Consider the following 12,364-nt stretch of genomic DNA (forward strand, 5'->3'; position numbering starts at 1 on the left):
CACTTGTCACTGTCCAGTCATTGAGGGATTGTTGTTTGGGAGACACAGACATATAGAGAATACTGATTAAGTTCAAAACTGTATTCTCTTTTTTTGTCATTTTTCTTTAAGGCTCTTTTATACAACACACAAAAGACCTTTTACATAACAGACTGATGTGTCAAATCAGGAAACAGCTGTAATTAATAACATTAATTAACATTAACATTTGCTTACTAGTACACTAAAATATAGTGGATTTTTTATTAATGTTAATGTCATATCTTGTTATTACTTCTGCTGCTAACAGAACTTAAATGTCTGTAGTGAAAATGATTTACAGTGACACGTGGAGGGATAGTTCATCTTACAAAAAACACAGTTGCAGTAAATTAGCATGACTAATAACCACACCTGTGTCCAAAAATGTTTTAATCAGTGTACATAACCTGAAAATAAGAATGGTTGTTTTTGTTACCGTAGAATGAGCCCTTTATATCTATACAGGGAGCGGGTCCTCTTCCACGGAGGCCGCCATGTTGCACCGCCATGTTTCAACTTCACCACTAGATGCCACTAAATCTCACAAACTGGTCCTTTAACACTCAGCGACCCGAAGGAAATGACAACAAACGAAGAAACGACTCCACAGTGGAAAACAACCGTTGTAGTCAGCACATCACTCCAGGTTGGTCTTAAATTTTGAACTGTCACACATGTTGACAGTTTGGTTTCAGATAACGGTTAATTTGATAACATGAAGAAAATAGTTTTGCTAGCTAGCGTTATATTGCTAACGTACGTTACTATCACCAAAACAAACCATAAAATTACATGACTGCAGCCAAACATTACTCATTCACGCTTATCTGGCCTTTAACGGAATTTGTAAGATAAGTTGTTTTAATTATGTTTATTTGTTTTTACCAGAACCATGGTACAAGCAGAATGCTGGGCGCGCAGCAGCACCGCATCAGGTTTTCACATAGTGTGGTGTCCGGAGCCTTTATCTTTCCTCTGTCAGGTAACTTAAACACTTCACACTGTCCCCATAGAGCTCTCTGGGCAGTCAGTTTTCCAATGCACTTTTCTTACTGTTTTAAATACAGAATACCACATTAGTACTTTGTGGAGCTGCTAAAATTGAAAACACATAACGTTACTCCTAAACTGTATATCAATAGATCAAACTTGCAAACATTAGCTATATATTATACAATATTTATATACAGTCAATACATATACTACAAATATTAAACCTATGTGTCATAGATGTTCTGTCCAAAATAAGCCTCACAGTGAACAAGTAATGCCATTTTTTGTTTTAGTTGAACATAAGATTGATATTTATAATTATTAAATTATGCCATTTATAACTTACTTGCCTAGGTACTGCATTTCTGTTGGTTGACCCTCAAGATCTCCCAGAGCCTTTTGAGGAGTCAGGACTCATTGAGCGGATAAAGAAGTTTGTGGAAGTTCACAGGAACAGCTTTCTACTTCTATATGCCCCCTTCAATGGGAAAAAGGAATTGGAAACTTTGTCACTGATTCAGCACAGGTAAATAAATTTGTGGTTTTTATGACTTCAGTCACTTTCTCAAGTTATAATCTGGGAAAGTTTTACCTCCTTGTTTTGCTCTATTGTAACAAGGATACATATGCATTGTGATTCTTATTTTTATTCTTTATTTGTATCATCATGAGCTGCCACTGAGGTAGCAGCTACTCTTCCTGGGGTCCACACACAACAAAAACATAACATATATAAGAAGACATATAATACATGTAACTAAACATCACAACACATAAAACTGCATTCCATCCGTGGTTGTTCAGGTCAGTTAATTAACATTAATGTTTTTTATTAGTATCTTAAAACTTGCCCTACTGATTCTTGGTATGTGATTCATTCAGTCATACATGTATAATTATTGAGAAAGTCTTTTCCTCTTTCAGATTCTTCGGTAGCAATCTCAGGATCTTGCCTGTGCGAAACATTACTGAGATTGTCAACGGTATGTTGACAATTGCCAAGGTAAAGATAACAGCAGCACACAAATGGTAATTCTGTATGATAAATAAAACTATACTTATGTACTCTTGTGATACTTTTGAAGTAAGCAAAGGCTAATGTGTCTGCAGGCCACCAGTAAGCCCCATGTAGACAGTATCCGGGACCGGATGTCTCTGGCTCGGGCTCACATCATTGAAAGCAGTTCTGTGTGGGAGATGCTAAGAGACATACTGTAAACCTCAGCAGGTGTTCAACCACTGAATATACAAAATCACAGGTAAAAGATGTGTTTGAACATACAATATTAGCAGAGTTTGTTCAGTTTTGGCATTGTTGAATGGAACAGTTGATGTACATCCTCAAAGAGTTTTGGCAGAGAATAATTCACACATTTGTTAATGATTTTAATGTTTTTATTGTTCAAACAGGACAAATAAAACAAATATGTTTAGATCATAACTCAATGGTTTGAAGTGAAAATTCTGCCGTAAACTATTCTTCTGTGATCTCTTCAATGCGGACAATAAGACTCTCCATCAGGTCGAATGTCACCAAAGCACTCTGCAACACCTGAGACATATGACACATGTAATTAGCTGAATAGTCTTACTGAGGTCAAGATCAAAACAACTGTGACAAGTGACTGGAAAGAAAGTTTCTGTACCTGATTCTGGACATCTGGGGACATATTAGACACTTTCTCACGTTTCACCGTTATGCTCTTGAATAATTTTGTGGATCTAGCAGCAGCTCTGGCCTCTAGAGCAGGACAATAGTAACAGGAAACATTATGAAAACAGAATGTTAACACTGTACTGCCATGTGCAAGGTTATATGAAAGTCATTTTGTTACACAGATTAGCAGCCAATGCCTACCTTTTGCTTTTAGCTTTTGATCCTCTATCAGCGCCTTCAGTTCAGCTGAATAATATGCTCTTGATATGCTGATACACACACGCAGCATTTTGAGATATTTGTCTTTGATCCTGCACAGCTCTTCCCACACATCTGCCTGAAGGTAGGAGGCGTAAATCATCAGCTTTCTGCATTAACCGAGCTAGCTGTCAGAAGAGCAGTGAAAGTGTTGAATTAGACTCGACTTACATTGCTCCTCAGTTCTTTGTCTCTGATAAGGAGGTAGCGCAGAAGATTCAGACACTCCATTGTCCTGGATAAACAGAGACAGGGCATTGCATAATGGTTTCCAGTTCTCACATTTACAGATCTTTGTTTCTCTGCAGGAAAGCCACATTTCACATGGTTGAGATAGGTTTTCAAAAAATACAAGTAGCCACAGACATCTGTAACTTAATTAGATCTGATTATGTAGTTTTACATCTAAATCTACATTAATTTAGCTCCATATTTCATGAAATGCTGCCTTCATTATAGTTGTAGATATAGTTTTCCATATATCTTACAAAGACCACAACATACTGGAGATACAAGTCTATAACTTGCATCTCTTGTATAAATGTGGTTTGTGATTTGGCCAAATAAAAGCAGCTATGTGTAGGATTCAAAAAACTTCTGACTTTGGTGACTGTCCAGACTTTGTGTCTCAGATAGTCAGACTGTCAGTAAAGGGAAACTGACTCCCCCAGAGTGCACTGCCTTCAGTCTAGCAAAGATTTTTGGCCTGCTTTGGAAAACAGCAAAATATGTTATGTGTAGTTAATAGATATGCCTAGTGTAGACTTAAAAGTAGGACATGAGCAGGCCTGTCTGTAAGTTAAACCTTTGTTTATTTAATTACCTGTCCATGTTGTGAAGCAGATCTGTCTCAGCACCCTGTGGCAAACATAACACCAGTCCCAGCAACGAGAGAAACTCCACTCCCAGGAACCATTCATTGGCATTGCCCGGCTAGAGGAGTGTTATCACAGGTTAAACACCCTCAAATTCAATAACAGATCAAACATCCTCTTAGCTGTTAAGACTCAGGAAAAATACAAAGGTGAAAATTCATGCAAATTCATGCATTTGACTTACATACGCCCGCACTCACCTTCAGGGAAAATTCTACTTGATTCCTGATGTTCTTTATGATATAACCTTCTACACCTGAATGGTTGCTGGTTTTTAACATGCACCTGCAATAGAAAATGTGATTCTGTTCATTAACGTAAGATTATCAGTATAACATGCAGTGGCTGCAAATGCTAAGAGAATGCAGCCAAGAAAGTAGAATATAGATATATCCCCTTCCAATGGAGTTACATAAACATATGCAACATTTTTAACACTGAAGCACATTAACTAGTTTATTGATAATAAAAAAAGTATGAGGAAAATATATAGATTAGCACATGATTTTGTGGAAAACAACAGATGTAGTTAAGTTTAAACTAGTTCAATCTATGAAAATAAAATTATTATTCATTATGAAGTAAATAATTAGAAACATCAGTATATAGTAGATACTACATATATCTGACAATGGAATATTTTTAAAAAATCATGTGACTTGAGAGCAAATATACAAATCATAACTAGTCCACAGAGAGCATGTAAGCTTAACTTTTGAAAGGCATATCCTGTATTTTTTTGTACTATTAATACATAAACTCATGGTTTGGTGTTTTCTTTCTTCTTTGATGATATTCTCACCTGAAGAACTTGTGCTTTGCTTCAGCATCTAATTTATTGATGAAGAGCTGGAAAACCTGTAGTCCAGATTCTCTCTGAGGAAGCAGTGATCACACAAAGAAAATCCAGAAAATTCATGTGTTTCATATTATCACAGGTGCAGAATACATTCTTCTTATCAATGAATATTGTATACTCACCAAATGTTGCATCGGGCAGTCAGTGAGAAGTTGCCGCAGGTTCTGTGAATTTCAGCACAGCATGAATGTCGTTGATTGGTCCAAAATAATCATACTCTGCATTCGGTACAAGTGTATCATTTGATCACCATGACAGCTGACCTGAAGTATATAGATCACTGGTATTTGGTCATAATTTTTGCCGTAGCAGAGATGTGCCACGTAACATTTTATGACAAATTTGGTTTGTGACCACTGAGACTTATGATAGATGTCAGTGCCCAAACCCAGAGTACACAAAGTCATTGTTGAATGAAGAAGTTGTACTGATAAACAACCCTTGAGCCCTGCAGATAAACTGTAGTCATTTTATGATATATGGCGGTAAAATTCTGTAAGCAGCTTATAAGGCTGTAAAACTTGAGCTGATGTCGTGCTTGTCTTACCTGCGGTACATTGTAGAAGCTCTTCAGCTCCAGTAGACTCACTGGAAGGCTGTTGTCCTGCACACTCTCCAAGCTTTTTCTATACAGTGCCTGATTCATACACAATTATGCCCAAGAAAAAATGACTTTAGTTCTGTGTTTCCAGTTAAATCTCAGCTCTGTGAAATTAGAGTAATATTGATATGCACTTACCAGTCCTTTGAGTAAGTGTGACTCCTTTTTGCTGTCAAAGAAACAATATATGACAGATGATACTTAAAAAATCATTTTAAAATAAGAACCTTATTCACTTCATGTTGTTTTAGCAGCGTACCTACTGAGCAGCTGATTGATGTATTCCATGTTGCACTGAAGAACAAACACAGGGCTGGAACAGCAGGAAAAAGTGCAATGTAAATATCTTGTTACCGTGCAGTTACAATGAGGATAGTCTCCCGTGTGTCAGCATCAGGCTGACCAGGTTATGTCTTCTCATTTTACCTGAATACTGCTGGGAATCTGTCAATGGCGATGAGCTGGACAAACAGCAGATACGCTAGACATGCTCGTGACTCCATAGACTGACTGATGTCCTGTGATGTTTTTTTCTTCAGTGAGCTGAAGAACAGGAGCTCTGGAAGAGACTCTTGGATTGCAGGTAATGTGACCTGTTGGATTGTGTAGTGGTTGTTAAAAAAATATATCACACTGAAAAGTCCTCCACTGTAGGACTGCTTTCCCTTTGATGGGAAAAGAAGAAGAGAGGATCATGCATTTACCATTATCTCTGTTGCAAAGAGCCACAGTGAGGATTTTCTGTCTCGGGTCAGTTCAGCCTCAAGCAAAGGCTCTCTCAAGCTCCTCAGACAGCTGCACCGAAAAACAGATCATCACTAAGCCTCTTATGACCATTTGATTTTGATACTACACCTCCAAGTTTAATATTGTAAAATAGTAGTAAACTTAAACATGGTGTTAAAAGTGTTAAATATACATTGTCATCAACGGAAACAACACTTAAAACTAAAACCAATAGACCCTTTAGCGGCAGAAATATTGAACTTTCACAGCAGGAAAAGCACAGGTGTGAATGATAACATTAACAATGGCTCCATTTCATTTTCCCAGTAAACCATGTCAGTGACTGAGCATTCACAACACCAGAACCTGGAATTGGATCACCTAAATGTAATGCAGCCATAATGAATGTTATTAATTGCACCTGTGCTTTTCCTGATTTGACCAAAATAATACAGCAAGAGAAGGAACTCTAAACTACAACATTGTTAAAAATTGGTAGATAGATAGATCAACTACGTAAAAACTACAGAGACAAATCTTGATCTCTAAATAACCACACAGGCCATGTGTATTTATCATTAACACCTCATTATGCTGTTTTCAACTCAACCAAACAGAAACAGAAACCTACAACTCGAGAAGCTCCGTCTTAAGCTCCTCATCCTCTGTGCTAGTAACACTGTTTCCGTCTTTCCTCTTCACTTCCTCTATGAAGGGTTTTGTGAGCACAGCTAAGGCGGTGCAGCAGCGACATAGACCGTACTCATCTGCTTCCTCCTGCTGCTGGGTGTAAGGCACAGGCAGCCGGGACAGCTGCTTCTGCAGGGCAGACAGAGCCAAACCCACAGAAGCTGCTTTTCTCTCATCCAACCGCAGCAGCACTTTTCAAGACAGTGTTGTTGTTAGTTGACATTATTACAGCAGGGGGAGCCAAATACCATTTTTTGAACAACTGCTTTATCAACAGCAAAACAGCCATGAGTATGTCGAGAAGTAATGAGACAACTACACATCCAGTTACCTGTATGACTGATAGTGTTCACGGATATATTTGTTGGCCATATTTAATAGTAATAATAATAAAAATACAGGAAGGGTTAATTCATTTTTGTGAAGGGAATATCAGCAGTAAGATTTATAACACTTGCATAATTCATTATAAAGTTGCTACAATCCTTCGTATAATACTTTATTTGTCATACCTAGAGCTGCAACAATGAGTCGATTGACAGAAAATTAATCCACTACCATTTTGATAATCGAATAATAGCTTTAGTCATTTTTTAAAATTTTTTTTTTGGTCGGACAAAACAAGATATTAATTATCATAAAATATAGATGTCACAGACAGTATTTCTGTTTGGAGGGGAGGATGTACAGTACTAGTAAGTAATAGTAGCACATAAAGAGCTTTGATACCTGTTAGAAGATGCGGAACAAGAGCTATGATGGTCTCAGAAATGGCATCTGGATCAATGTCTTCAATTAGTTCAAGCAAGCTATGCAGGAGTTCATCTGGTTTGCAAGTCTAGACAACAGAACAGACATTTAATCTAATGTATAGGAAACATGTCTCATTATATAGATGAATAGTTTGCACCTACCCTGGTCAAATATGTGATGGCAGCCTGGCAGTGATCAAGACTCTTGTCTTTTTTAACTACTTCATTTACCAGAGGTGCCAAGAGAACACAACCCATCGACTTGACAATACTCTGCAAGTGCAAGAGAAAACACAATTGTTATATTCATCAGTGATCAGTAACCAACCCTACTGCTGTGCTTTTGGCAGCCCCTTCCTTCCCATTTGCATGTGTCGCTACATAAACAGGTGCAAGCAACTGCAGTTTCACACAGTTTTTGCATTTGAACTGACAACCAACAGAGCTTCAAGTGTGTTATGAGTGGTTGGGTGCCTTTAAGGCACGTTTGAGCGTCTCAAAGATGGAAAAGATGCAGAGCTTTTTAAAGCTGACAATGTCAAAGGCTACAATTAATTGACTTACCCACAAAATATATTTGTTACTTTATCTGAGAGGGAACCCTTGTTATATGAATAAGGGAGATATTGGTAGATGTCTTTTGCAAGTTCTTTCCCTACATCCATGCTGAAAGCCAAAGATTTCTCATTTGGTAATCATTTGAACCCCTTGAGATTGTTCTCACTTCAGAAAGAGGAAGGAGGAAGAGATGACACATGCTTCTAAAAGTACGCTGGACACAACTGCATGAAGCATGGAGAGATGGGACAACCAAGGGCACTTAGAGGAGTGCCGTATTGAAGAGGTTTATCAGTGGAGCGAGAAATCTGACTGAATATCTGCTCCGTTTCCTTCCCACACCTCCAGGTCAAGAGGTCAGCAAGCACAGAGTAGTGGCTGCATGTTGATGTTTAGCATAGTTGGGTCGTGGGGAAGTGGCTGCTGCTTTCGCTTCACTAGATACGTGACTGCTGTTGCTCAGGAGGCTGCAGTGTGACTGTGTATGCACTTTTAGTCCTGTATGACAGATTAACACTGTCAATCTACTGCAACTCTACATCCGTAAAGTGTGACTACTTCTAGTCAGTGTTTTACCTCTGAGGATGGAGATCTGTCTCTGTTAGATCTGTTAGTGATGGAGGAGAAATACCTGGTTTTTCTTATCTTGAATACATTTCAGGAGTTGTTCACTGTCTCCCTGAGTGAGGCAGGCAGATCCTAAATTCTTGAACCGTTGGTAGTCATCTGGCTTTAAATCTTCTTCTGCAGTACCTCTCTAAATACAAGATGGAGGATTGTCAGATAACTCAATGAATTCTTCACTTTGGCTGATATACAGGATTAATTCAGCTTTAAAATGTGCGTTTCCTGTATGAAACTCAAAGAAAAAAAAACAATTTGGTGTTGACATTTTTACTGGTTACCATGTCACATTAAAAATATAATATCTCCAAATGCATCTTATTCTGAAATATAAAGCCAATATACAGTTTTGAAAAAAATATGATATGATAGTCATAACAGAAACTGTCAAAGAGAAATTTAAAGATAAGCCAGTTCCAGTTCGTTTTCTTTAGATCCAAATGTCAGCAAATTTTGTTTGTTAGTACAAACTATAAAATAGCAAATATGTTGAATTATATATCATGTTTGGCATGTTTGCTTATTTATCTTGATAGTTCTAGGAATCCACAGGAAACAGTGGAAAAGGGCCTCCCAAGTGGGTGATAAACTCAGAAAAAAAGGAAGGGAATATGGAAAAGGAGAGAATGTACAAATGCTCAAAATGTGCACAAATATAGACGTTCAATAGCATGAAGAACAAGTGCTCTACCTCTTCCAGCATCAATGCTCCCCCTTTTTTTTTGAGTATTATCTGGATAGGTTACAATAGGGTGAGGGGGGCAGTGTACAATGCAGACCGAACCACCTGCATGAACAGTAATCATTTTATAAAAACAACACTTTAGATACAACTTTGTGAAAGCGCACACTTGCAATGTTCAGCTGGCAATATCCTGCAGGCGATCATAAGTATGATTACCTCAGCTAAATTGTATTACAGTGATGTAGAATATCGATGACTTACCCATCTCTTGATTATGTCATTGACCTGATCCTCATTCATTGTCAGTGTCTGCCTAGTCCTTACAGGCAATCCTATTATCAATATTTCTTTATTTTCAGTGCTCCAAAAAGGGCTTGAGCAATAGCAGCTGTGGCAGCTAGAATAACGTGTCAGAACCAAATGTGCAGCTCTACTGATGTCTCGAAGGACAGCGATTCAGTCCCTAACATAAACCTCTTATCTCCCTTTGTGCTTCACATGTAATAGGATTAAACCAGAGCACTTCTATGTGGTCACAGAAAATGTTGGAAGTGTCTGGAAGGAGCCTGTTGAATAACACTCTCAGTTCTGTGAAACAAATATAGCAGAAGTTGTCATTCTTTGGAAGGACTCCAAAGTACTCTTTCAATATGTCATACCAGGGAATCCACTGTGATTATTTTAGTAATTCTCAATCATTCACTGAAATTTTTGCCTCATTTCCTGCACTGTAGGTGGGGATATGCCACTTGAGCACAGTCTGTGACTCATATGTGTTTTCATATTGCACCAGCATCTACTTTGTTCGTTAAATTAATGGGGGTTTTTAATCATTTCACTGAGTGCACGTAGAATCCCTGCCTTTTTCCAAAGTATACTGAGGTGTTGCTTGCGTCAGGTAATCCATCACAGTGAACATCATGTCTGATTTTATTGCTTGATAAAGGAGGTTGTGATGTAACGGTTGTCCACCACACTGATACCCACGGTGTGTGGTAAAGCAGCAGAGTGCTGACGGACATGAGAAGAAATTGTAAGTTTAACCAAAATGACGGCAGACGTGATATTTACTCTGATGCATTTCCATTCTCTTGCAATCTTCAAGCCCTATAAGGTTATTTTTATACTTTGCAGATATGAAAGGAAAACAGTGGTTTATTAGGTACATCTAGCTAAAAATAAATCCTACTGTCAGATTACAATGTTGAGCCTTTGTTGAACCTGTTTCAGAGAGGTGTAGATTCAGCTTTGTTATTTTATGCTGTACATTTGGTGCCTTGGTTGCCCTTCGCTTGACACAAATCAAACTACAGTAGTAGAGTTTTATTGCAGGGGTTTTTTTAGACTTTAAGCTTGGTTTATGTAATAAACTGGCATCTTAGTGTCAATTGCAATGGCATGCTTTGGGAAAAGATCAACAATAGTGTGATGTATACATGTATATATTTGTAGTAAATGGACTGGTATGGGCCTTTGTAATTGATTTTATGACGGATGAAGAATTTGTTTAGAATCTATAATACGAGCAGCACAGGTCTGAGTGTTTTTGTGCTTTGACAGATTATTAGACGAATGAATCCACCCGGGACGCTTGCTGTGAGCTCCAGACTTCACTATATAATTAAATGGAAGAGTCTGTTGTACACAGAGGCACAAGGATTAAGAATGACTTTCCATGATTGCTTAATGACAACATATTGCTCCTCTGTGTAAACACAAAGGCTTCAAAGGCTTGGATCATCTTTTCCCTCCCAGCGTTCGCATGCATGTGTAATATAATAGAGGTACAATCACTGACTTCCTGCTCCAGTAAAGGAGCAGCTCTAGTCCTGATTTTAGATGAATAGGGAGAGAAGCGTGTTTGAACGGTCGGATTTAGCCAACATCTGCCGCTCAGGTTTGCTTTTGGTATTGCTGTGTGATGAAAGCGTTAGACAAAAGCCACAAAGCAAATACAGTACACAGACTGCCGCTCACTCCATGTTTGTACCTGATTTTGTCATTCTTAATTACTGGCCGATGAGGTTCTGTTTTGACAGCGCTCTCTGAGTGCAGGAAATACAAAATAACATTCAGGATCAGGATCAGTATGTGTTATTATGATATTGCTTATGTATAACTGTAGTTGCTGAAGTGAAGCATCAAATACACCCAATTAATAGCTTTTTTAAAATTTTAAGTTTTAATAGCTAAACTACAAATAACTTTAGCTTAGACACCATCTAAATGCAACCTAATAATAAATTCTTTTCATTGAAATGGAACTCCTGCTGTGTGTACATTCATGGGTACAAAACACTGAAAAAGCATTAACGTGAGAATCAGCTCTGCTTAAATGAAAATTCACAGCTCTATATTAAGAAAGGTGGGCTTAAATTTTCCTTTCCTGTCTAGATGAGTCAGTAAAAGCAGTGATCACTTTCTAACTCAGGAGGGCACTGTTTGTCTGGAGGGCTGTAATACCTAGCCTGCAATACTACAATGTACTGTAAGTGTCCTGCATTCAAAATTATACTTAAGTAAAAGCACAGAAGTGTCATCAACAAAATGTACGTGAATTATCAAAAGTAAAAAAAAACACGTATTATGCTTATTTTTTAATAGATTTTAATGTTGCATTGGGTCAAAGTGGAGATAATTGTAACTACTTCATTTCATTTTTCATAGTTTATCTATAACAAAGCATCATATTTTAGCTGATCATATGTTTTAGATGTCCAATTTGCTATTAATTTTAACTTTAAAATAGATGTAGTGGGGTAAAATTATGTATCCCCCCCTGAAATGCAGTTGATATAAAGTAGAAAATATATGGAAGTGCTCAAGTAAAGTACAAGTACCTCCAAATTGTTCTTAGGTACAGTACTTGAGTCAATGTACTTAGTTCCAGTATATAACAAAACTGAGTATACACCTGTTCCATATCACTAAAATATTAAGTAATTACAAATCATTTCAATTAAATATAATTTTGTGTGATTTTAGACAAATTCAAGAAGAATTAAGCTAATGCACTTGTGATAATGAAAAGTCCATATTTAAGAATGAACTGCAACAAAAGTCAG

The 12,364-nt window shown here is 37.6% G+C and overlaps 2 protein-coding genes across 7 annotated transcripts in view; one reads left to right on the top strand and one right to left on the bottom strand.

The window, feature by feature from the left end:
• The first annotated feature begins 515 nt into the window (after window positions 1–515).
• The window catches only part of LOC122988795 (protein SPO16 homolog), a 31,842-nt gene continuing 19,993 nt past the window's right edge, over window positions 516–12,364 (top strand). For 4 of the 6 annotated variants that reach the window (XR_006404887.1, XR_006404885.1, XR_006404888.1 and 1 more), the window contains exons 1-5: window positions 516–667; window positions 910–1,003; window positions 1,369–1,540; window positions 1,939–2,017; window positions 2,125–2,273. Coding sequence is in view for 2 of the 6 variants with exons in the window: in XM_044361413.1 (XP_044217348.1) it covers window positions 602–667; window positions 910–1,003; window positions 1,369–1,540; window positions 1,939–2,017; window positions 2,125–2,232 (519 nt within the window). In the remaining 4 variants the exon portion in view is untranslated. Of the gene's footprint in view, window positions 668–909; window positions 1,004–1,368; window positions 1,541–1,938; window positions 2,018–2,124; window positions 2,456–5,803; window positions 5,848–12,364 lie in introns of those variants that run through there. The other 2 variants (XR_006404886.1, XM_044361412.1) reach the window with 2 other exon arrangements.
• Window positions 2,392–12,138, bottom strand: LOC122988791 (glomulin-like). The gene is made up of 18 exons (XM_044361407.1): window positions 9,561–12,138; window positions 8,622–8,747; window positions 7,595–7,705; window positions 7,410–7,518; window positions 6,622–6,871; window positions 5,969–6,059; window positions 5,691–5,857; window positions 5,524–5,577; window positions 5,403–5,433; window positions 5,211–5,300; window positions 4,786–4,827; window positions 4,607–4,680; window positions 4,005–4,089; window positions 3,753–3,862; window positions 3,101–3,164; window positions 2,873–3,008; window positions 2,661–2,755; window positions 2,392–2,566 (listed from the first exon to the last, which is right to left on the bottom strand). The coding sequence occupies exons 1-18, from the start codon at window positions 9,597–9,599 to the stop codon at window positions 2,489–2,491; spliced, it is 1,752 nt and encodes a 583-aa protein (XP_044217342.1). The 5' UTR covers window positions 9,600–12,138; the 3' UTR covers window positions 2,392–2,488.

The sequence above is a fragment of the Thunnus albacares genome, chromosome 9 (genome assembly GCF_914725855.1).
Source record: "Thunnus albacares chromosome 9, fThuAlb1.1, whole genome shotgun sequence".
Taxonomy (NCBI): domain Eukaryota; kingdom Metazoa; phylum Chordata; class Actinopteri; order Scombriformes; family Scombridae; genus Thunnus; species Thunnus albacares.